The sequence below is a fragment of the Prunus dulcis genome, chromosome 4, assembly GCF_902201215.1.
Source record: "Prunus dulcis chromosome 4, ALMONDv2, whole genome shotgun sequence".
Lineage (NCBI taxonomy): Eukaryota > Viridiplantae > Streptophyta > Magnoliopsida > Rosales > Rosaceae > Prunus > Prunus dulcis.
In genome coordinates this window covers 14286877-14311792 of record NC_047653.1, presented here as the reverse complement: position 1 = coordinate 14311792, position 24916 = coordinate 14286877, and the positions used below count along the sequence as shown (strand labels likewise).

At 36.1% G+C, this 24916-nt stretch overlaps 5 protein-coding genes across 5 annotated transcripts; 4 read left to right on the top strand and 1 right to left on the bottom strand.

Moving 5' to 3' along the window:
* Nucleotides 1-2652: 2652 nt before the first annotated feature.
* On the top strand, nucleotides 2653-3750 carry LOC117624935 (small ubiquitin-related modifier 2-like). Its single transcript, XM_034356468.1, has 3 exons — nucleotides 2653-2839; nucleotides 3201-3350; nucleotides 3502-3750. The coding sequence occupies exons 1-3, from the start codon at nucleotides 2744-2746 to the stop codon at nucleotides 3553-3555; spliced, it is 300 nt and encodes a 99-aa protein (XP_034212359.1). The 5' UTR covers nucleotides 2653-2743; the 3' UTR covers nucleotides 3556-3750.
* A 1186-nt stretch (nucleotides 3751-4936) lies between these two features.
* Nucleotides 4937-6184, top strand: LOC117624934 (small ubiquitin-related modifier 1-like). Its single transcript, XM_034356467.1, has 3 exons — nucleotides 4937-5112; nucleotides 5612-5761; nucleotides 5923-6184. Exons 1-3 carry the CDS (start codon nucleotides 5011-5013, stop codon nucleotides 5986-5988), a joined length of 318 nt encoding a protein of 105 aa, XP_034212358.1. The 5' UTR covers nucleotides 4937-5010; the 3' UTR covers nucleotides 5989-6184.
* Nucleotides 6185-7405: 1221 nt separating this feature from the next.
* LOC117625049 (small ubiquitin-related modifier 1) lies at nucleotides 7406-8871 on the top strand. Its single transcript, XM_034356615.1, has 3 exons — nucleotides 7406-7657; nucleotides 8278-8427; nucleotides 8584-8871. Exons 1-3 carry the CDS (start codon nucleotides 7577-7579, stop codon nucleotides 8647-8649), a joined length of 297 nt encoding a protein of 98 aa, XP_034212506.1. The 5' UTR covers nucleotides 7406-7576; the 3' UTR covers nucleotides 8650-8871.
* Nucleotides 8872-16587: 7716 nt separating this feature from the next.
* LOC117625445 (endoglucanase 11-like) lies at nucleotides 16588-18976 on the top strand. The gene is made up of 5 exons (XM_034356998.1): nucleotides 16588-16803; nucleotides 16928-17140; nucleotides 17269-17469; nucleotides 17678-17932; nucleotides 18267-18976. The coding sequence occupies exons 1-5, from the start codon at nucleotides 16588-16590 to the stop codon at nucleotides 18921-18923; spliced, it is 1542 nt and encodes a 513-aa protein (XP_034212889.1). The 3' UTR covers nucleotides 18924-18976.
* Nucleotides 18977-19853: 877 nt separating this feature from the next.
* On the bottom strand, nucleotides 19854-20889 carry LOC117626708. Its single transcript, XM_034358523.1, has 2 exons — nucleotides 20639-20889; nucleotides 19854-20334 (listed from the first exon to the last, which is right to left on the bottom strand). Exons 1-2 carry the CDS (start codon nucleotides 20885-20887, stop codon nucleotides 20062-20064), a joined length of 522 nt encoding a protein of 173 aa, XP_034214414.1. The 5' UTR covers nucleotides 20888-20889; the 3' UTR covers nucleotides 19854-20061.
* Nucleotides 20890-24916: the final 4027 nt, after the last annotated feature.

The following is a 24916-nucleotide window of genomic DNA, read 5'->3' as shown; positions in this document are numbered from 1 at the left end:
TATTAGTTAACCACATTAATCATGTCTCAGGAGAGACACATTATTAAAAATATATATATAAAGAGAGAGAGGCTAAATGTCACTGTCAGAATGATATATAATTAGGTCATTTTAACAACACCAATTAAATATAGGGCTATTTCGATAACTTCATGTTTTGCAAATATGAACTTAGCCAAGTTGGCTAGAACGGATGTATTTCCCACTCTTTATCAAAGTTCGAAACCCTATCATCATAATTTTATTTAAATTAAAATAAAATATTGCTTGTATAAAAAAAAAAAAAAATTATATTTTAACACCCCTTTGAAATATTTTTCTTTACTTAACAAGAAGTGTTATTAAATGAGAAAAGCTTCTCTCTCTCCATCATGGAAGTATATTTTGAGACGATCAACTATAATATTAATAAGGATTAGGTGATAAGCCATAACTTTGGTTGGGGAAATTACAATTAAAAAAATGCAATTATGAAAAAATATGCAAATATATTGTAAGGATATGATCATTAATTTGGAAATCCAAATTACTGTGAGAGAGCAGTTAACTGGTCTAATTATAAGCACTTCTTATGTAGCAAGCATAGTTTTTTTGTGGCCAAACCTGCTTTTGTTTTACTCTCTCCTCCCTCCTTGATCTCGCATCATAGCATGATCAGCTCATTTGTCTTTTTAGGTATATACAGACCCTACTCAGTTTATTATAATATATTATATATAAATATTATTGAATCAACAACGTCACTAATTTGAAAAAGAAATAATTGACGTGTAATCGGTCTCTCAAAGTCGTTATGTATATAATTACCGGCTTGTGAATTTTAGAGCATCTTTTGAGTCTCATACTTGTATTAAGATAAACAAAAGCGGCCAATGGGGGTTTAGTTGAGTGGAAAATTTTAACTTGCAAATAGTCTTATATTCGAATCTTCATGGCATTTTTTAATTGTGTGTGTGAAATTAAATATAATTGCTTTTCATTCCAAAAGGTTAGAAGTTGGTAGTTTAGTTGGGAAGAAATGGGAATTGAATCATGCTCAATGACTTTATTCAGCAGCTGGGAAGACAAAAGGGTAGCTCCATTTTCACTTGTTTTCTGAAAGCGTGTCATTCACATTAACAACTCCTTAAAAACTTGGCACTAGAATCAATCAATGGGCGTTAGATTGGTCCAGGTCTTTGGCATGTTTTTAGTAGTCTTGGATCAAGTCCTCGTGATACCAATGGCGGAACTAGAAATTTTATCAAAGAGGGTCAACCTTAAATAACGAGAGTGAGAATTTTTGCCTAATTAACTGGCTCATTTGATTAAAGAAATCACGATAAATCTTAGGAATTATGAGGTGTGTTTATGTGTTAGAAAAAAGATACTACTAGAGCCAAGAGAGATTTTGTAGTGTACTTTAATTATTATAGGATTTAAATAGTAAACAAAGAAAATGAGAAAATGAGAAAGTTAGTAAACTCAAAAGATGAGAAAGGTCAGCCATGTAATATAGAAAGTAATCCAGTCAAATGCAACACATACAAAAATAAATTATCAAAGGGTGAGAAGGGTCAAGTGACCCTTGTAGGCCTTAATTGGCTCCTCCCATGCGTGATACCCGCGTATTTGAGTTTTTCTGCCTTCCAATTTCTTAATTTTGACAACCAAAAAAAAAAAACAGAGTTTATATATTAAATTATAATATGGCATCGGTTTGTGGTATAAATTATGATAATATAGAAAATTTGATTTGTTGATCATGTCGGTATACATAGCATAACATGTTATTGGGATTAATATTTACATGGCAAGTTGCGTAGGCAAGTTGTCCACATTTATCAATTACATTTTGTCTGCACTGCAGCAGGATATTTCCTTGGGGCAATTCTTGCCTTCTCCACTAAGAATATTCATTGGGCAGCAAACTTTTGGTTTTGTTTGCATTTTGCGATGTGGACTTTGATATGAAACATGAGTTGGATTTGACATGGATTTTCAATGGGAACTAAAGACCAATAGCAATCCATTTATTTATGGCACACCAAAGTGCATTAGGTTTGTGTAGAAAAATTATACAATCGACAAATTACTAATGATGGCTTTCCTATCTAGACTAGCTCTCAACTAGAGATTTGATATCATGTTAATTACACTGGTTAACGATGGATTATATCAACTAACACTATACTTGATTAGTTGGATTTGACATCTTCTAGAAAACAAGCCATGTTATGTTATAGGGGGGTGGTATTCTGCCCAAACAATTAATAAAAGCTTCAAGTAAACACAAACAATCAACGCTTTTGGCCGATGAAGTATTTTGATGTCAATAAGAGAGCTATTATTGCATAATCCTCTAATTTATGTTAAAACAAAAAGATATATTTATACGAATGTGAGCGAAAGCGAAACTAGAACTACGACGTTGTGGGACCGAAATGTAAATCTAAATTTAAAAAATACATACATGAGTCTGGCCCAACTGAATGTCGATTAGTTCTCAGCAAAAATTATTCCAATAACCCAAAAGAGAAAATGGGCTTACTCTATAAAATATTCTAAAATGAGTCTGGCCCAACTCAGTCTGTCAAGCCATTTGCATTCAATTGGCAGAATAAATGAGCAACTAGTCTTTCAACGGTTCACTTGTCGTTCGTCCATTCCCTTCCCTTGTTTAAAGGTTGATAAGGGTGAGGGGTGAGAAAGAGAGGGAAAAGAAAAGCAAATTGAAACCAATTTGGTGAAGGGAGACTTGAAAATGGGGGTAGGTCGCAGAGTCCCAGTCGGAGCACAGAGAAATATGTTGGGCGTCCCAAAGCGGCCCACCCGCATCCTGCTCTTAGTGAAGGACCCGGTCCTTCCCTCTCTCTTTCTCTCTCTTAGGGTTTTTATATATTTATTTATTGTTTTTGAATATTTTTGCTCAACTAGTGAATATTATCCATTTTATGTTAGGGTTTAGGGTTTGTCCATTTTGCCCAATTTTTACAACTCATATCATATGTTATTTTTGTGGTTTTGAATTTGTTTCAAAATTATATTTGTTTGGGCGAAATATAATTTTATTGATTTTTTTTTTTTAAATGATCTCTATGTACTTTTCAAACATTAGGGGTTATAATCTGGCATTGGAATTTGGTGGCAATGGATGTTGTAATGATGCAATTTGTAATTCACTCCCAATGCTGGAAATTTGTTTGCTTGTGTGTGTGTAGTGGGAAAATTTTTTAATGTTCAGGATCAAGAGAAGCACTCAACTGAAGAAGCTTATGATTGTCTACTGTGATAAGAAGTCGGTAGAGTTGGACAATATGAGATTCGTGCACAATGGTCGTCTTGTTAGACCCAACCTGACCCCAGATGAGGTCCCCTCTCTCCATCTCCATATTCATACATTTGTATATGCGTGTGTGCGTGTGCGTGTGCGTAGTTATCTATTCGTGTGAATTTGTGTGACACATTTTTTACTTTTTGCCGTTGAGTTTACAGAATCTGACTGAGTATTTGTTGACACAGCATGAAATGGAAAGTGGGGATGTAATTTATGCATTTCCGGTCCTATTAGGATGACGAGGAGGAGTCTGATGAAGTGAAGGGTACTTGTGGTAGCAATTGTAAGCTATTTGTTTTTGGTTCATAGTGTACGATCTGTTGTTAAGGCTTGAGACCCAATGAAACAGTTGTATGTTTTTGTCATGAATTTTCAAATTGGAATGAAAAACCAATCAGTTTATTTGTGCCAAATGCCAAATATATTTGGCTGAACATTTGGGTGGAAAATCTTGTAATTTTGTGTTCAATTTGACTTCTTTGATTGCATTGACAAAACAGGCCGTGTGATAGAATAATAAATTGAGAGATTCATAAAAGATTCGACCAAAGCCATCATTGGTAAAGATGCTTCATGAATGAGGCTGTTGATAGCATCATTCATTATGCCTTGAATAGAAGGTGTGAAAGTTGACATTTGATATGATGAAAGAGAAATTATAGCGAGGGGCTTGAATCTCAAGTGATTAAAAACATTATTATCTTCAACTCCATCCACCTTATTGTTGTTTGAATCAAATTATTGAAAAATTACAAATTATCTTTGCTCAAAATGTTGTCTTTGAAAGTGATGCTCTCTAGATTGTTACAGCACTTCGAAGTAACTCCATAGATAGGTCCGTCATTGGACCAGTGGTGGAGGATACCAAGAGCTTGCTGACAAAGGTCATTGGGGAATGTTTTACCCATATTTGTCGTACTACCAATGGTGTGGCTCATCGTTTAGCGCATTTTGCCTTGCATACCGGGGGTTTTCTATACTGGTTTGAGGAACCTCCTGATTTTATTTCTGATGTATTGTACGAGGATTTTAACTCGTGATAAAGGAATTTCCTCCTTGATACGAGTTCAAGCTTCTTGTATTAGTTTTTTCACATCAATAATATTCTTTATCATAAAAAAATAATATAAATTAAAAAAAAAAAAAGCCGCAAGGGACTTCAAGTGGTTTTAAAGCATTTACTTTTGCATCCGAGGTCTTAAGTTCGATTTCCCCCAATAGCGCTTGTATTAAAAAATAAAAATTTGCTAAAGCAAATGGTCATTGACAAGGAGAATTCAATTTGGGAGAAGGGTTTTTGGGTTATAGACTTTCTTTTTATTTAAAAAATCAAATGACAGTCTAAACTATAAAGGGTGGGGATTTCTCTCACACACTATGAGAATTCGAACATGAGACCTCTTGTTTGGAAGTTAAGACCTTTATCATTGATTAGACCTTGTTGGGTTTTTTTTATAGGTCAAAATGATTCGAGACCTTTTATTTATGAAGAAGTATCTCAAACAGAAAATGGGCCTACTCTAAAAGAAATTCTAAAATGGGCCTGGCCCAACAGAGTCTGTCAAGCCGAGAGAGTGAACAGGAAATAGAAACCAATTCGCTTAAAAAATTAGCAAGATACTTTGAGGTCGGGGGTGAGAAAGAGAGGGAAACGGAAATAGAAACCAACCAATTCCGTGAAGGCAGGCTTGAAAATGGGGATCGGTCGCAGAGTTCCAGTCGGACCACAGAGAAACATTTTGGGCGTACCAAAACAGCGTCCCTCCTACATTACGCTCTTTGTCCGTGACCACCTGGTCCTTCCCTTTCTCTCTCCCTCTCTTAGGGTTTAGGTTTTTTTTAAAATTTAAAAAAAAAAATTATTTTAATATATGTGATTTTGAATGATCAATCTACTAAGAGCATGCTTTGTATTTTTGTGTTTTTGATATTTTTTTCTCAACTATTGAATATTATCTGTATATGTTAGGGTTTAGGGTCTGTCCATTTTGCCCAATTTTTAGAACTCACATGTGGATGTTGGGGTTTTTGAATTTGTTTCAAAATTTTCACTGTGGGATTTGCCTGTACTGTTTCTGCCATCTTGGATATCAGTCATTATTTTTATGAGGGTTAAAAAAAAGAAAGAAACTTGTTCATAGTTTTTATTTTCTGAATGTTTAAGGTAAGCAAGATGATTGTTACCTTTGAATCACAAGAGCAAAGCCTTTTATTTTTTGGTAAAATATAATTTGTTTTCTTTTAATCTCTTATGTACTTTCCAATGCTGGAAATTTGTTTGCTTATGTTTTGTAGAGTGGAAATGATTTAGTGTTCAGGATGAAGAGAAGCACTCAGCTGAGGAGGCTTAAGATTGCTTACTGTGATCGAAAGTCGGTAGAGGTCTACCGTATGAGATTCGCGTATTATGGTGTTCATCTTATATCCAGCCGGACTCCAGATGAGGTCCCCTCCCCACCCTTGATGTCTCACTCCTTCCATATTCATACATATGTATATGTTCTGCTCGTGTTCATATATCTATCTATTTGTGCGAGTTTGTGTAATGCAGGATTTACTTTTGGCCGATGAGTTTTCAGAATCTGACTGAATATTTGTTGCTGCAGTATGATCTTGAGAATGGAGATGTAATTGATGCATTTCCGGTCCTAAGAGGAGGAGGAGCGCCGTGAAGTGAAGGGTAGATAGCTGTGGTAGCAAAAAAACATGAAGGCTAGATAATAGTGGTTGCAAGCTATTTGTTTTTGGTTCAGAGCGTCTGATCTGTTGTTAAGGCTTTGAAACCAATGAAACAATTGTATGTTTTTGTCATGACTTTTCAAATTGGAATGAAAAAAACCAATCAGTTTATTCGTGCCAAATACCAAATATTATTGGCTGTACATTTGAGTTGGAAAATCTTATTATTTTGCGTTGAAACTTGACTTCTTTGATCATATTGACAAAACAAGCTTCGACCAAAGCCAAATTTGGATTTGGAGTTAAGCCATCATTGGTCAAAACAGGTGGTGTGAAAGCTGTCATTTTATACAAAGAAAGAAGACTTATCGTCAAGGGCTTGAAGTTCAAGTGATTAAGAATATTTAGAGTGCTGCTAAATAAACTCTAAAATTAATTGAGTACACTCTATGATTTAAGTACACCTTAATATTTTAATAAAAATATAAAATTAACTAAGTACACCCTATATAACTAGTAAAAATACCCTTGACCCTAATACACTCTATCACACAAAGTAAAGAAACAAAATTGAAGGCCTTTGGAAAGAAAAAAGAGAAACGTATCCCACCAATAGTTGGTTCCTCCCGCAACCACAAAGTGAAAGAAACCAAATGCCAAAGTGTTTCATTCAGCTAATAGATTGTATACCTTAAACGCCAAAGTCTTACCTGCACAAAAACCACAAAATTAACTAAACCAAACAAAATATCACCTCAATTGCAACCACAACCATGTCTCTAGAAAATCATCTTCATGTTTCTTGTACAACATCATTAGTATCCTTGTCATTATTTTCAATGTGTTTCCAACCATCATCTACAATAAGGAATCGCGGAAGCAAGAGAATAATTCAAGTTTAGCAAATAAATAGAACAGAGAAATAGCCTCTTACAAGTTTCAAGGCAAGACAATAATTCAACGCAAGAATCAATTCAAGTTCAACGTAGGACCTTCGAACATTCAATTACACTTCCTTGCCCCTCCCCCAATGCTAGCTATTTGATTATGGTTGAATATGTGACAAGTAGGATGTACTTATTAAAATTATATTTGTTTCACAATTCAATATATCTTTTTTGGTCATTTTATATTAGGGTAAATTAGTAATTCAATAAATAGTTTGGTAGTAGGGTATACTCAATTAATTTTAGGGTTCGTTTAGTAACACTCAATATTTATAATCAAAAGAAAAAAAATTACAGGCCAATTGACGCCGGCTTCCAAAATGGGCCGATTTGCTAAAATAAATCTAAAATGGTGCCCAGCTCAAACGAATCTATGAGGCCGTATCTAATGGGCCGAATAATATACAATACGTCATATTTGGTGCCGTACATTTATTTCCATCCTTGAAAAAGCGTGGGGGGTAGAGAGAGAGAGAGAGAGAGACACACACACACACACAGAGAGAAAAGGAGAGAGAAGCAAATTTGGTTGAATTGAAGAGTTGGGAAGTGGTGGTGGTAGGTGTCTAGAGTTCTAGGTCTCGTCTCATCAAGACCCTCTCTCACGCTCGGATCACATAAAAACACAGAAAAAATGTCAGGCGTCACAAATCAGGAGGAGGACAAGAAGCCCACCGACCAGTCCGCCCACATCAACCTCAAAGTCAAGGGCCAGGTCCTCCCTCTCTCCCTATCTCTCTCTTAGGGTTTTGGTTTTATTCATTGGAAATTTCGTCCCGATCGTAATCAGATAGAAGTTTGCGATATTGGGTTTTTATATATATGTATTTTTATTTTTGTTTTTGAATTTTCGTGTTTAATTTAACTTGTTTGACTTTATCTGTTTCATAATTTTGTTCCATTTTTAAATTTTCTATATGAGTTAGGGTTTGCTATTTTGCCTAATTGTTAGAACTCCTGTTGAGATTTGAAGTTTAGAACTCCTGTGTTTTTGTGATGCTCTGTCTGTTTGGGTATCAATCTGTATTTTCTCAGGAAAAAAAAAAAAAAAAACTTTTCGTTATAACCTAACCGGATTTTATTTTCTTAATATTGGAGAATAATGGGTTGCTTATGTTGGTGTACTTTGTGCATAACTTGCTAATTGGTTATGAAAGAGGATTTTTATCTCACCTTTGAGGTGGAAGAGCAATGCCTTTATATTTTCTCTTTTTACTTTTCAAATATTTGCAAAGTCACAAGTTGACCATAAAGTTTTTCGGAAAATGGATTCTCTAGTGCTGTTTGTATGTTACTTACTGCTAATGCTGGTAATGGTTTGGTTATGTTATATAGGATGGGAATGAAGTGTTCTTCAGGATTAAGAGAAGTACCCAACTGAAGAAGCTCATGAATGCCTACTGTGATCGACAGTCGGTGGAGTTTAATTCTATTGCTTTCTTGTTTGATGGTCGTCGTCTTAGAGCTGAGCAGACTCCAGATGAGGTTTCTTTCTTTATCTCTCTTTGCCCATATGCCAGGATATGCAGATATATCGATGTATAAATTTGAATGCAGATTTTACTTTTGAGTTTTCAAATTCTCAAATTCTGACTGTAAATATATATATATATATATATATATATATATTTTCTTCTGCAGTTGGAAATGGAAGACGGGGATGAAATAGATGCAATGCTTCACCAAACTGGAGGTGCTTTTGCCTAGTCAATAAATTTGGATGGCTGTTTTCCTACTAGGAGCCAAGTATATGTAGACTTTGACTATCTGGAAAACGATGTCTGAAGTTTTAGTATCTATCAGCACTACTAGTCTTGCCTAAGCTTTATTTCTAGATGTTTATTGTCAATACATGGCAATTGTGTGTGTATGAAGTATGGTTTTATGGTTTCTAAGTATATGAGGTATGGTTTCTTCTTGGTAACTTTCCATGTGGCTTATTCTTTTTGGCTCTAATCTGCTATGTTCTTGTTGCTCTTCCTCTGACTTATATTTCTTTGGTGTGTCGTGAATGATTGGCTACCCTTAAAAAAAGGTTAGAATTTGATCATGAGGGATTGGATGGGTGCATCTTGAGATGGCTGTGTAACAAATGCTTGGCTGTTAATTGAATTGTCAAGATGAAATTGTTCTGTGACTTGTTTTTAGTAGTGTTCTCCTACCTGATTTATAATGTTCACTATTTGTTACCAATAGCTTTCCATGAAGAGTTTTGCTGATATTGGGGTTGGAGAGGAGAATAAATACTTTAGGAGAATCTTGAGGATGATCCTTGCTGGCAAGTAGGTTTGGTTTAAAGGGCCTTGTCTGTCATTGGAGCCAATGTTTAGGTGATAAATCTGCATGTTACTTTGCGTACAAGAGCATGTATCACATTAAACATTAAGACATTTTGACAAGAAGCCTTGACATCATTGACATTGATCAAGTGCCATTAGCATTTATGAGTTTTTGTCAGATTAGCTTAGGATAATTTAAATTTGAGTGTTTTAATAGTTATTTTGGTCAAGTTACTGAACCAATTGTTTCACCTATCAAATAACAGTGATAGGACTATTTGCATGATTCTGTACCCTTCGATTGTAGTACGATACTTGGAGCCAACACCTACCTATTGTTATGAATGTTAAGGGGAAATCTTCTTATATGTTTTCACTAACATTATTATTTTTTTGGCTTTGCATGTTGCATTAGATTAGAGCCAGTGTTTGGCAGCTGCTTTACATTTGCCCTCAGCCCCTAGATTAAATCTTTGGCACCTGTGCTTCAGGAATCCATCTGTATTTCCTACACTCCTCTAGTGGTCAGTTCGAATAATTTTTATTCGGATGTTTTAATTGTATTTTTTAGTTAACTTCCCTTTTCAGTTGTCATCATAGTACTTTTCACATGCTTCCTTGTTTTTATATTTTTATGATTTTTGGGGTCAGCAGCAGCACCTACTTACTAGTAGGTGAGTTGTTGTTCCTAAGTTGTTTTCATTGATAATTTCTCTTGCTTTGCCCGTATTTGTTGCATTTGCATAGTTGATTTGAGTTTGGCATTAACTTATAAGAATATTCCACAAACTCCGCCTTTGCAAACGTCTCTAGCGCACTTGCCAGTCAACCACCATCCAGGAAATTGAAGGATTGAAAATGCAACATCCAAGACCCGTTAGGAGAAGTTGACCCATTGTGGAACAAGGGACCAAAATGGAGAAAGACCAGTTAGCATTAATAAGATTGGGGTGTGCAAGCTTATCCCAAATTCTGCTCAAATTCGGGTAGAGTACCCACCTGCCTCTTGATATATTGTCATAGAGCCCATGAATCTCCTCTCTACAATTTCAAATTGGACATTTCTGAAGTCCTGCTCAATAGCGAAGACGCAAAGCTTCAAGCCCCGAAGACACCGTGTCTAGAAAGAGGAGACTAGGCATCATCCATATTTTCCTTGATGCATTGGACAAGAGGAGGGAGACAATGCTGATTTTGCTGCACATATAGGAATTCGGGGGGCGAGCAGCAACATGTTTGGTTGCTTTAGCTGCAAAAAACTACAAAATTGCCAATGTGGTGAAATCAATGACCATCGACGAGGATGTGTGGTACGGCGCGGGCTATATAGAATGGTGCCCTGGAGGCCCGCAACTTCAATAAGCTTAATTAGCTTTATACAAGAATTAGTTAAGTGAAGGCCTTATATATGGCCATTAAGTGATGTATTATCTCTTAATCGTTGGATCAAATTAGTTAATCGTTGGATCAAATTGGTTCAGACTATTACTTGTCTGTCTATCACTTAGATTCTCCTTCTCCCTTGGGTTACATCGACAAATCCTAAACGTGATCTCTAGCATACATATCGTAATATGCATAGAGATATAGCTTGGGTGCTTGCACTACCTCATTCAAGTTTCTCGGTGTTCGTTCAATTAGCTTTGGGTTATGTCTCATGATTGCTCGCTAATTGGTGGTTGTTTTCTTCTAGGTGCTTTGACGGTTCTGGTAGAGCACAAATTATTAAAGTAGCAAACAAACATTTTAAAATTGCTACATATATCAACAAACTTTAATTTGAAGAGTTTAATTTACTACTACTATTGGAGATGCTTATTATATTAATCTTTACCAAATGAAATAGTTAAAGTGTTACGTTGACCCACCTAGTCAAGCGGGTCAACAACTGTAAGTGTATGCATTTTGTGTTTTTCTTTTGGTTTCCCTTGACAATATTGTAATAGGACAATCATTGTAATTTCCCAAGCTCTAGTTTAGATTAAGAATGATTTCTCTAGGTGTTCTTATCTGGTTACAATCTGATGGATAATCAATGTGTTTAACAAAGGTAATTTCTACATTGCATCATATTGCATTCACTAAATTTCTTAAGATCATGACTAGTCATCTTTCTTTTGTATGACTAGTCAACCTTTGCAAAAGCAGGATTTTTAGCTCATTGGAACTTTTTTGTTGTTGTAAAGTCAACAATGTGGATCCCAAAATGGCAAGCCCCACTACCCAATTGATTGAAGAATATTAATGATGCTCGTCTGCCAATTATTCGAGTGAAGCCAAATACTTGTGAAGTGAATAGCCAATGTCTTTGGCCTATAAATAGATACCTCCATCAGGAGAAGAGGGCGCTTAGAGAAGAGGAAGAGAAGGAAGAAAGAGGGTGAGTGAGTGGAGAGGAAAGATGACAGAACCCGACCCAATTTTGGCTTTGGAATTCGAGCCAAGTCCGGTGCATGTCCGACACCTGGCGAATGTCGGGCACAAAAGACCTTTTTACCCTTCTTGCTTCAAATTTTCTTTAAAATTCCCTTAGACTTCTGCCGAAATTTCGGCAGAGTCTCCCATGTATTTTGACCAATCCCAAAATTTTTCACCTGTTAAACAATCAGTAAAATCATCCTAAGAGCCAGAACATCTCAAGAAACAGATCTCAACTCCATTTTTCCACTAATACTAGATATCAGAGCATACTTTAAAGTTTTCAAGGTTTCAAGGATCTTCTACAAACTCTACCTTGGTGCGGAAGCTATAATTGGCCCGGTGGTGGATCCCGCGTGCTTCTACGGCCTGGGGGTGAACAGTTTGAAAATGTGAGTGGACCAAACATAAGAGTTCTTGAAAACAGTTTAACAATCATAATAACCCCCACTATAAAAATCGTTAAATAAGCTGAATACGTACTCTTCATTTAAAGCATACTAAACTCAAAGTATTCTATGTAAATCATATTCAAGCTTGATAAATTTTATTCAAAAGCACTGAAATCAAAGCTTGTATAAAACACTGAACCCAAACTTGTCTAAAAGTACTGTACTCAAACCTTGTATAACTGAACAAAACTATATAAATGTATCAATGCCTGAAAAATCAGAGAAACTAGTATAAAATAGCTGAAAGTCATAACTGTATAAAAGAGCTTAAAATTCTTTAAAAATTACCACATAATTGTACCCTTGTCTTATCCGTCAATTCCCTGGCAGGTCTCGGGCGTCACGCAGGCTACCCAAGCCGCAAACTAGCGAAATCAGGGGACTATGATCAGCCTGTCCCGCCGGCAGATTCCTCGATGACACCAAGTCATCTCGAGTCGCTCTGGCAGGATGCAGGGGACCGTAGTCAGCCTGATCCGCAATCCTGGCAGGTCTCGGGGACACAGAGTCAGCCGAGCCGCAATCCTGGCAGGTCTTGGGACACCAAGTCTGCCGAGCCACAAATCCTGGCACTCACGGTCCGAGCGTCCCCGAAACTCGTGAGGCAAAGTCAAGTGCACTGACATAACTGAAATCGGACTGGATGTCCGTAAACATCGATCCAACTCTGGGTAATCACCAAAAATTAATGGGTACGAGGTGGTTTTAAAATAAAATCCTTTAGAAAAATCTGAATAACAACTGAAATCTCAAGTTGTGCTGCTATTTCTTCTGTCATAAGCCTCAAAATCTGTTTTCTATAACTCTTAAGCATGTAAAAGTAAGCAGCACACAACTTATAGAACTATTTCTGTATTAATCATGCTCGGAAACACAATAAAGCTTACTCAAGATCAAATAAGGAATTTAGTCAAATAAACTCGTTTATAAAAACTATTTTATATAAAATCAATATAAAATCACTTATAAAATCTTATTTATGGAAAACCTCTATATAACTCATTTATATAAAATAATTCATGAAAGAAAGTCCACTCACAGATGGTCCGAGCTACTTTGACCATTCGGAGGTCTCTTTTGCAATCCTGTCGGGCTCCTGGTGCCTTACTCGATCGATTTGGTGGAGAAACGAAGGAGAATTTTGAGCTGAAAGTTCGGGTGGCTTCGAAGGAACCTTCGTCGGAAAACATGGTTTTCCGGCCAACTCAGGGCGGCCCAAGGGTGGAGATCGGTTGGAAAAGGTAGGGGACTCGATGGCGGTTCCAACGCCACCGGTCCCGTGGCCATTGGTGCTCGGAGGCGGCGCCAGCAGCCTCTGGAAGGCAGCGGCCCGTTTCGCGGAGAGAGAGAAAGAGCTGCTGGGTTTATATAGATGCAACTTTGAAATATTTACGGTTATGCCACTGAGACTCTTTTGACCATAACTCTTTCGTTACAACTCCGATTCGGGCTCACTCCGTGTCTACGGACTCCTTTCGCCGTGCTCTACGTAATAGCGCAAGCGAAATTCTCAAATTCTTTCTTGATTTAAAAGTCAAATTTTTCCCCATTAAATAATGCAAGGGCAAAATTGTCTTTTCGCTAAAAGATATTTTCCTTACTTTTTAGATATTTTCTTTCCTTTTAGATATTTTGGTTTGGGTTATTACAAAAGAGAGCAGAGAGAAATTCTCCTAGAAAGAAAATTCAGTGAGCCACACATATTGTAAACACTAAAGTTGTAGCCCTATTATTTTATATAGTGAAAAGTTACTGCTGCTGCTCTCTGAGGACGTAGGCATAGCCGAACCTCGTTAAATACTGTGTCTCATCTACTTTAGGTGCAGCTCAATATTCGTACATATTCCAGTTCATTTTATAACATTTGTCATATTATGCAAATTTTCTCAGCTGCTTTCGTATGACTAGTTAACCTTTGGATCAGTAGGATTTCCAGCTCACTGGAACTTTTTTGTCATATTTTGCAAATTTTCTCAGCTGCTTTCGTATGACTAGTCAACCTTTGCATCAGTAGGATTTCTAGCCGGATCCTAACCAAATTTTTTGTCCTCTTTTGCGCATTTTCTCAGCTGCTTTCGTATGACTAGTCAACTTTTGCATCAGTAGGATTTCCAGTTGGATCCTAACAAACGTTTTTGTCCTATTATGCGAATTTTCTAAGCTGCCATGTGTATTATTCTAATCTAGGAATTTTTGGGTAAAAGCCAAAGAATTCCTCATTTGGCATCCATCTCTTTTAGATGTAAGTTTTTGTAAAGTTTCTTGCTAACTTTCTCCTCTTCTTCCAAATTGATTATTTCGAAAACTGCTTTTGAAAATATGAAATTTGCATTTAGCTAGGTCAAACACTCTCTTATATATCTCTAGGTCAGATTCAAGATTCATTTCTTCAAGTGTATGGTTTCTTGAAGATATTGGTCATTTTTCCTTTGAATCCAAATTTTGGTTTCTGTCTGAGTTCTGGCTAGCTGGTGCCATGGGATGAAAGAGTTGCAGAAGGAGCTACCATTGCCATGAATGACTAAGCTGATGGTTTTGCTAAGTTAGAGAAGAAGATTGCACAAAGGAGATATAGCTCATCTTCCTAAATAGATCTAGGATTTCTTGAGCTTGCTTGTGTTTCTTTGTAAGAATCTTTTTTGCTTTGTGGATTGCCTGGTTAGTTGATGACCCCCAGTTTTTCCCAGTGATGGGTTTCTGGGTGAACAATTTCTAGTTTGCATATCTGTAATTTTCTGGGTTTGTGTTCTTAATCGTTGACTAGTTATCGCATAATGTTCATGTATTTTTGGGTTTGTGTTCTTGCGATTGACTAGTCATCATTGTATGTTGTTTGGTGTTTACTTGATTATGATGCCTTCACACATTTTCACCATAGTTGTTGCTAGCACATGAAATGCCTAAATTAACGGGTCATTCTGAGTGCCTTGGTTGTCACTAAAAATCTTTTAAACTTACAGGTACAGATTGGTATGCTCTGTGTGTGGTTATGTTTATTCATGACTAGCAGTTGACTAGTCATAAGTATATTTGGTCAAGGTCAAAAGTGTGTGAAGATTGTTATATTTTATTTGAGTATCGTATAATTTTACCCCTCGTCACCTAAGCATCAATTTCAACAACCCTCTTAAAAATGTTGATAAACATGATGAGTTAGCATAACTCCCACCTTAATTAAATTTGTTGGATTCGACGGCTTTCAAATTTTGAATGCCCAACCAACATGTTTATAAATCAGCGGTGCTATCAGATAATATTCTATACGAAGAAACTCATGTAACTAATTAGTTGCAAAGGTTGATCCGACGGGTTGTCTATTCTTTCCAAGTCATCAAATCAACCTTATTTTTCATGCTCAACATAATTAACATGATTGGGGGCTAAATTAGTCCAGATAATATTCCCTGATTTTGATCAAAACCTTAATTAGATCAATCTCATTTCAAGGACAGCACTTCATATCCGTATCTAGCCAATTTCAAGCCCATAATGACGAGTAAAAAGCACCAATTTTTTCAAACTAAAAATTACTAATAAGAATATATATAGCAAAAATCGTGTAAATTATAAATAAATAAATTAAAAAAAACAAAAAAAACCCAGGCATATAATGGACGACACGATTGTGAATCATTAATGAATGCGTATTACACGTGTTCCAATATATGATTCAGAATCGTCCTATGTGTGTGTGGTCAAATGTGATGCGCCCAATTAGAAAATTCTAGCGTGATAGTGTCCCTTTTAAATTAAAATTTATGTAATTAGTATTCTTATTGCGCAGATATTCCCCGTGTCCAATTTTTTTTAACTCTAAAAATATGAAATTATGTATCCTTTTTGGGGCTACAAGAAGAGTTATTTGCACTAACACTCTCATATTTTTGGTTTCTTTACAAAATTCCATGGGGTTTTAGAAATGACATAAACACTTCCTGAGACTTTGTAGTTTTCACAAAATCCCTTTTCTTTGATTGCTTGTCTAAAATTTGATGATTTCATTATAAAAAAAAGTTGTGCAAATGGCAAAATCAACCTCAGTGAATGTATGTGTTGTCTAATATCAAAGGCTAGCTTTGTCATTTGGAGAATTATTTTTTTATATAAAATTATAAAATCATCTATCTTTGATGAAAAATCAACAAAAAAGGGTTTTGTGAAAGCATTTTAAAATCTCATGAGATATTCATGTAATTTCCAAAAATTTAGGGAATTTTGTATAAAAAAAAATGAAAATCGAGAGGGTGTTAGTGTAAATAACTTGTACAAGAATTGGGGAAAGAATTATATCAATATTTTCCTATCACGTGGCATTCATACTCGCCAAAGTCAAAATGCAGAGCAAAAGACTCCTGGGATTGGCCAATCAAATGGGCGCCCCCAATGAAGCTCACGTGGTCTTGACCTCACACAAATCACACCAGGAATATAAATAGATAGAGGCCCCTAGTGGGAGGAAGAAAAGAGAGAAGAAACCAAAAAATCTTAATCATATTATGGAGGACAATAAGAAGCAAGGTATTGTCCTCCAACAATGGTGTGCTCTACTCTCCATCTTTGCTCTCATTTCCTCATCTCAGTCCTTCGACTACGGCGACGCCCTCTCCAAGAGCCTCCTCTACTTTGAGTCCCAGCGTTCCGGGCGCCTACCCTACAACCAAAGGATCACTTGGCGTCACCATTCTGGCCTCACCGATGGCCTTGAACAAGGGGTCAGTCCATTTTTCCATTACAAATCTTCAATTTACCGAACCGGACCGTGCCCACTCCTATGATAAATGTGCTTTTTGTGTTTAATGCTGTGCTGTTCTGTTTGGCCTTCATGTGTATTTTCAGGTGGACTTGGTGGGAGGGTACTATGATGCTGGTGACAATGTGAAATTTGGTCTGCCAATGGCATTTACCATAACAATGCTGTCTTGGGGTGTGATTGAATACGGCGGAGAAATGGAGGATGCTGGAGAGTATAAGCATGCTTTGGAAGCCATCAAATGGGGGACTGATTATTTCATCAAGGCCCATACTCACCCAAATGTTTTGTGGGGTGAGGTAATAATTCAATAATAATGTCAGATGAATTTTTACCCTATATATATTCGTAGTTTTGTAACATAACATATCATACTGTTAAAAAGTTGAGTCGGTTCAATTGATTCATTATAAGTTTGTGATTTTAGGTGGGTGATGGATTTACGGATCACTACTGTTGGCAAAGGCCTGAGGACATGACCACGTCTCGTCAAGCCTACAAGGTCGATGAGAACAACCCCGGATCAGATATTGCCGGCGAGACAGCGGCGGCAATGGCGGCAGCTGCCATTGTGTTTAGGAAAACCAACCCACATTACTCTGGCCTACTTTTGCACCATGCACAACAGGTATCATAGTTATAGTTAATTAATGTGATGTTGTCATGTATAGAAATATAAAAGGTTGATATACAAATATGCAAAGTGGGTGTACTGGTTACCAAAATGTAATGGTTTTTGGACCTTTGGTCAATATGCAGTCTCGGATATTTTACTATAAGGTCTTATATTATGAAATTCATATAATAATTAATTTGGGATTTGGATTTGTTGGCAGTTGTTTGAGCTTGGTGACAAGTATAGGGGGAAGTATGATGAGAGCATTGAAGTGGTCAAGGGGCACTACACATCTTGGAGTGGGTACATGGATGAGTTGCTGTGGGCAGCTTTGTGGTTGTACAAGGCCACAAACAATGAAGATTATTTGAAGTATGCTTTGAACAATGCTCAGGCTTTTGGAGGCACCACTTGGGCCATCAAAGAGTTTAGCTGGGATGTTAAGTATGCTGGTGTTCAGATCATTGCATCAATGGTACATAAACTCAATCTTGACCACTTTTCCACTTCTATTTTTATCCCCATTTTTTAACAATACAAACGATAATCTAAACTATAAGACGGAGGGTGGTTTTCTCAGCGCATACACTATCAATGCGCAATGCGAGCTCGAACCTGAGACTGCAAATCAAGCCCTTTCACAACTCTATATATAATAGGGATGTGGCTTACCATGTGATTACTAAACAAATATATAATTAATTGGTTTTAATATATAATAGGGGATTTGACTTACCATGTGATGACTGAACAAATATATAATTAATTGGTTTTAATTCCTTAACTCTCATATACGTTTTCTTTTTCAGTTGCTAAAAGAGGAGAAGCATAAGCAACACATGCACATACTGGAACAGTACCGTTCAAAAGCAGAGTTTTACATTTGTGCTTGCCTTGACAAAAACAATGTCACTAATGTGCAACGCACCCCAGGAGGCTTATTGTACATCCGCCAGTGGAACAACATGCAGTATGTTTCCAACGCAGCATTTCTACTCACGACATACTCTGATTATCTCCAAGCCACTCATCAGAATCTAACTTGTGATAAAGGGCAGGTGGGCCCACAAGAACTCCTATCTTTTGCCAAGTCACAGGTTGATTACATTTTGGGGTCTAATCCAACGGCCATGAGTTACTTGGTGGGTTATGGTCCAAAATACCCCCAAAGGCTGCACCACAGAGGAGCATCTATAGAGTCCTACAAGCGGAACAAGGGATTTATTGGGTGCACTCAGGGGTATGATAGCTGGTATCGGATGCGTGGTCCAAACCCAAATGTGCTTGTTGGAGCCCTAGTTGGTGGGCCAGATGGCAATGATGGATTCAGGGATGAAAGGTGGAATTACATGCAGACTGAGGCATGTACTTACAATACAGCAACATTAATTGGGGTTCTTGCTAAATTGGATAGATTAGAAGGTGATTATCTGTCTCATAATCAACCATTAATAGCTTCTAGCTAGCTAATAGGATGTATGTATGAAAGTGTCTTTGAAGGGTCTGATAATTTTGTGAAGCAAAGCACCATACATTACTAACCCAATGTACAAAGAAAGAAATGCAAAGGGGGAATAAAGGAAGTTTAATTATTTGAAAGAAAGAGATAAATAAGTTTACCAATTTTCATTTTGCAGTTGTTATTATTGGCACTTGACTTCTAGCAAGATGAATGGTTCTTGTTGATTGGTTGGTAATATAATTTTTTGTGTGGAATATAAGCGATAGTATAAAACTACAATGGAAGAGAGAGAGAGATTTCTCACTACCATAGTACCATAGAGATTCAAATCTGAGACCACTGATCTGATAGTATAAAACTACAATGGAAGAGAGAGAGAGATTTCTCACTACCATAGTACCATAGAGATTCAAATCTGAGACCACTGATCTGCAAGTCAATGCAACTGAATTCCGCGGTTGATAATAATAATATATTTGAATCACAGAGTCTGCTGCTTTACAACCAACACAAAAGTTATAGCTTATATTTCTATTAGGTGCATATCTGGCATAAGACAAACACAAACCCAATATGCTGAAGGAAGGAGTTATGACATTCACGGACATTTTGGGGATTATTTATTTAATTTTTATTGATGATGGAATTATATGACCCAGCCGATGAGTTTGCAGAGCATCCAAAAATGGTTGTCAAATTCAAATTGCTTGGAGCAAACGTACGTTGATGCATCAACCTTTGAATGCTATCAGTTACAACGCAGGATGTAACTTATGATTATATTGCAAAGGTGAAAACAACGTGATCATGTATCAGCCCTATTAATGAATTGCAGTTGCAGACCATGATCCAAATAAGCAGCAGCAGCAGCAGCAGCAGCAGCAGCAGCAGCTTTATGTACATATATTTCAAGTTTTCAATTAAAGCTACCAAGTACACAAGTGCAATTGCTTGCTACCATATAAATGAGCTCAAAGATTGAAGGTTTATATTAACACTCCTCAACCAAGTTGAAGTTGAGTTCTTGGATATATAATTTACACAATCTGGCTTCCCTTGGCTCTTAATCTTTATGATATCCAGATTTTCTTTTATTGCTCAGAAAATCAAAACTAAAGTATTGATTAGGGAATCAAAATTATTCAGTCATCATGTGACCTCCTTCTGTAATCAGCAGCACCAGGTTCATGTTGCTTGTACCTGTTCTTGACAGAGTCAACGCTAGAGTCACCCAAGGTAGTCTCCTCTGTCACATCACATGTCTTGTCAGCAGTTTGACTGGCTACACCTTGCTCTGTCTTCTTCAGCTTCTCCTCAGCAACTCTTTTGAACTCCTCAGCTGTTGAAGGTGCTCTCTCTTCCATATTCATGTGGCTGCTGTGCTCTCCCTTGCTAACTTGACTGCTATGGTACCTCTGAATTAAAGTTCCAAATAGCAAACGTGGATTAGGCCAGTTGGTCAGGATAATGAGCTCGTCCTTGCACCAATTTCAAGTCCCTCTCCCCGCAAATTAGACTAATTTAGAATAGTTTCACTTGTATAAAAAAAATATCCTCATGTTATAGCAATTAAGCCCCAATTGATTCACCCAATCATGTTAGAAATCAATGTTATATATCCTATTTTGACTTAAGGGTACCTTAATTAGTTACAGATTAAGGAAGGGTATGATCATGAACATGATTATGATGTAAATTAATTGGTGATTTGAAACTTACCTGGTTGTGGCATGCTGTTAAGGACCTCAAAAGTGAGGACGACCTTGATGAGAAGGTGTGCAGAGGAAAAAGATGGCCTCTCATGGCCGAACACCAGCTCTCAGATTGCATTAAGACACAGACAAATGAAGGAAGTTTCCAAGGCATATGGATTATGAAGAAGAGCAGAAGAAATGACAATGCTGAGATGTTGGCGTACACGTGTCTCCTGCTACACAAACATGGTACTGTGTGGATAAGCCATTTCATTCTGGAGCATGGCTTTTGTGTGTACATCTTTTCTTTCTTGGAATGTGTACTATTTTGGTGGTATATATCCATCTTCTGGAAAGTGAGCAGATCATTAACAACAGTTGGTCTAAAAAAAAATATTTATTTAAAAAAAAAAAATAAAAAAACATATCCTATGTTTCCGTGTAGTTTTTGTCTATCATTCGTATTTTAAAAAAGGCTTATTATCACAAAACGTCCCTAAGGTTTACGAAACTATCAGATTGCATCCTTAATGTTTTTTTTTGTCATTCGTGGTCCTCAAAGTTAGCATGTATGATCACAAATGGTCCCTGCCGTTAGGTTCCGTCAAAAACTCCGTTAGTTTGTTGACGTGGCATATATGTATATCACAAAACATCCTTAAGGTTCACACACCTATCACAAATGGTCCTTACGAAATTTTTTTAATTTAAAATTCATAAAATTTTTGTTTTCTTTTTAAAATTTTATGAATTATAATTATTTTAAAATATATATTAAATTTTAAATACATGTGACACTATATTATTGTAGATGTGGACTCCATATATATGCCACATCAACAAACTAATGAAGTTTTTAAAAAATAATTTAAAATTCATAAAATTTAAAAATGAAAAAAAAAACTAAAGGTTTAGGGTTCATAAATGGTCCTCAAGATTAAAATCCTTCTATAAATTGTTTTTTCATTTATAAATAATTTTAAAAAGAAAACCAAAATTTTATGAATTTTAAATTTTTTTAAAAAAAATTCGTAAGGACCATTTGTGATAAGTGTGTAAACCTAAGGGATGTTTTGTGATATATATGTATGCCACGATAGCAAACTAACAGAGTTTTTGACAGACCCTAACGTCAGGGACCATTTGTGATTGCACATACTAACCTTGAGGACCATAAGTGACACAAAAAAACATTAAGGATGCAATCTGATAGTTTCGTAAACCTCAGGGATGTTTTGTGATAATAAGCCTTTAAAAAAAACATAGAGAACTAACTCATTCTTTAGACCATCTTGCATTGTCTTGTGACGAGGACAAAGATGGATATGGAGTGGCTTAAAACTCCCAACTTTACTTTATTTGTTGCTTTCTTGATTTCCAATCGTACTTACTTGATAAGATTTCTTATTCTTAAGTTGAAAATCTCCTCTATATAAAGATGTTGATTGTGTTTTGCGAAAAATGCAATATGTGAGAGCAAAGTGTTACATTCACAAACATTTATAATAAAAAAAATGAAGATGAAAATACAATATCATAATACCTTGAGTTTGTTCCGTGGTTGAACAACTTTTCCCTTAAGATATTCTCTCTCGTACCTATTTCACCACAAGGGTTTTCAGATCTAATGGTATCTGAATTTTGATTCGATTCACATTTTGGTTCCTCAATTTCCAAAATCATTCCTATGGTCCATCAATTTCAGTTTCGTTAGGAATAATGGTTTTGCCGTCAATTTTGTTTACTTCTTCTGTTTAATGCTGGGGCAAAATGACATTTTTGTATTATTTTTAATTTCCACCTTTTGAATATTCCTTTCACCCAAAAAATAAAAAAACTAAAAACTAAAACACTTTCTTCCTATCCTCAGTCAAACATGGTCAAGGGGTTATGGCTACTGTGGCCAGAATAAGAAGAAGATTTTTAGTTTTTAGGTTATTTATTTATTTTTTGGGTGAAAAGAATATTCAAGATGTGGAAATTAAAAAAGAAAAGCTATTTTGATATTGAGTTGGCTTATTTTTTTTTTTTAAAAAAATTACAAAAAAGTGATTGGGAGATGAGGAGTTGAGCCATTGCCTGGACTGAGGGCGTGTTTCCTTTTTTTACCTTTCTGGATTTTTCTTTTTGTTTTTGTTTCCTCTCTGATTTTTTTTTTTTTTTTTTTTGGTTTTCTACAATAAACTGAGATTAATTATTAAACACTAAGATTCGTTATTATTTGCTACCCACTCATAGTGGGTGGGTTGTCCAACTTACTTAGTCTTTGTTACATTACAATCGCTTTAATACTCTACTTAGTTACAAGCCCACGTTACAAGACTTGGTAATTACAAGATATGATATAAGTATTTACAAGTATTTGCATCATTTAATCGCTTTTCAATGTGGGACTCTGCTGTCCTGATTTTCAAGTGACATAATTAATAATGGTTAATAGAACCACATTAATTAATAATGTTTAAAGTAAAGGGACTTTGCAAATTCAATGGCAAAGTGTATGATCTCTTATGTGGACTCAACATGAGAAGCTCTTATGGAGCCAGAGCTGAGATTTTGGGAAGAGGGAAAACACCCTTGTATATAAGGCTATGCCTTGCTGGAGCTGCATCACTGCATGACCAGTCAAAAGAGTCTGTTGTTTTCTCAGGCACCAGTTAGCACAGACAAAATTGGCATGCCTGATCGGTACTTAGCCACCAGCTTCGCAGTGCTTCCTCCTTCAGTCAGAACTTAGGACTATAAAATCCCACATTGAAAACCATGGAATCAAATTTCCATATCTTTCAACCATTGAATTATCAAATTTTCATAAATCTCTTCCCGAGAGATTATATTTATGCATGCACCAAGCTCTCGGAGCTTCAAACCACAGCTCCTGAACATAGCTTTGCCTACACCAAGAAAACTATCGAACCAGCGTTTGGCCGCAAGCTCCTTGAGATTTTTGATAATTTTGAAGATAAACCTGTAGCATCTGGAAGTATTGCTCAAATGCATCGATCGAGAGCTACTTTAAGATTTAGTTACCCTGGTCAACATGCGAAACCCCATAGTAGTTGCCGTAAAGGTCAGGCATCCTGGTGTTGGTGAATCGATTAGGAAAGAGTTTGTTATAATCAATCTGGTAGCAAAACTTTCAAACTTCATTCCTGCTTTAAAGTGGTGGAGATTGGATGAGAGCGTATAGCAGTTTGCAGTTTTTATCATGTTGCCCATTTGAGCAAGGGAAGCTGCCCATTTGTATCCACATGTTCATCCTGCTGTTTTGGTGGAAACTTATGAACAAGGGGAATGTTGCCTCACACTATGTCGATGATCTTGAAGGGCGTGATAGGATTAACCCATATCGAAAATCCACACTCATATAAAGGTGTTTATAAACAAAGCACTATAATAGTTTGGTAAGTGTGGTTAATATTTGAGAGTTGGGCTATGGCCTCGGCTTTGGATTTGGCTTTTATTAATAATAATTATATTAATCAAAGACTTGGGCCTTGGGCCTTAGGCTTTGGGACTCTTGAGCTATAGGGAAATTTAATTAAGACAACCAAACAAAATAAGTAATTTATTTTTTTGACGTCCATTGAACTTCAAGTACTTACTATTTATTAAGTCATTTGTGAAATCAGTAACATATTTAAATATTCACTAAAGAAAAGGCTAAGATATTATTTAATTACATATATTAAATAAAAGAAGTTGGCCCCAAAAACAAAAGTAAAGAAACAAATTTATTTTATTTTATTCAAAATTAGTACCAAATAAACAAAAACCTCTCCCGACGAGTTTTGCTGATTAGCAGATCTATGCCAGCAAATTTTGCTGATTAGCAGAGTATAGCCTCGGCTATACTATTTCTTTTTTTAAAAAATTAAAAACCGGATATAGTCGCCCGGCTATACTTTATATAATACACAAAAGGACCTCCCAACGCCTAGGTGCCACGCACGTGTCAAACAAGTCAAGCCGTGCGGCTATACTATTTTTTTTTAAAGGAAAATTTTAAAAACCGGGTATAGCCGGCCGGTTATATTATTTATATATATTTAAAAAAAGGGCACCTGCACTGCGCCTAGGCGCCACGTGTCAAAAAAGTAAAGCTAAGTGTCTATACCATTTTTAGGAAAAAATTAGGGAAAAAAAAAGAAAAAAAAAAAGGACACCCTCCTAGTTGCATTAGTTTTTACCTTATAAATATTAATTTGCTAGTTTCAACACATCCACAGTATATATTAATCCTCCACTATATGATATTTTAATATAATTTTTATAACATATGTTATTCTTATTCAATCATATG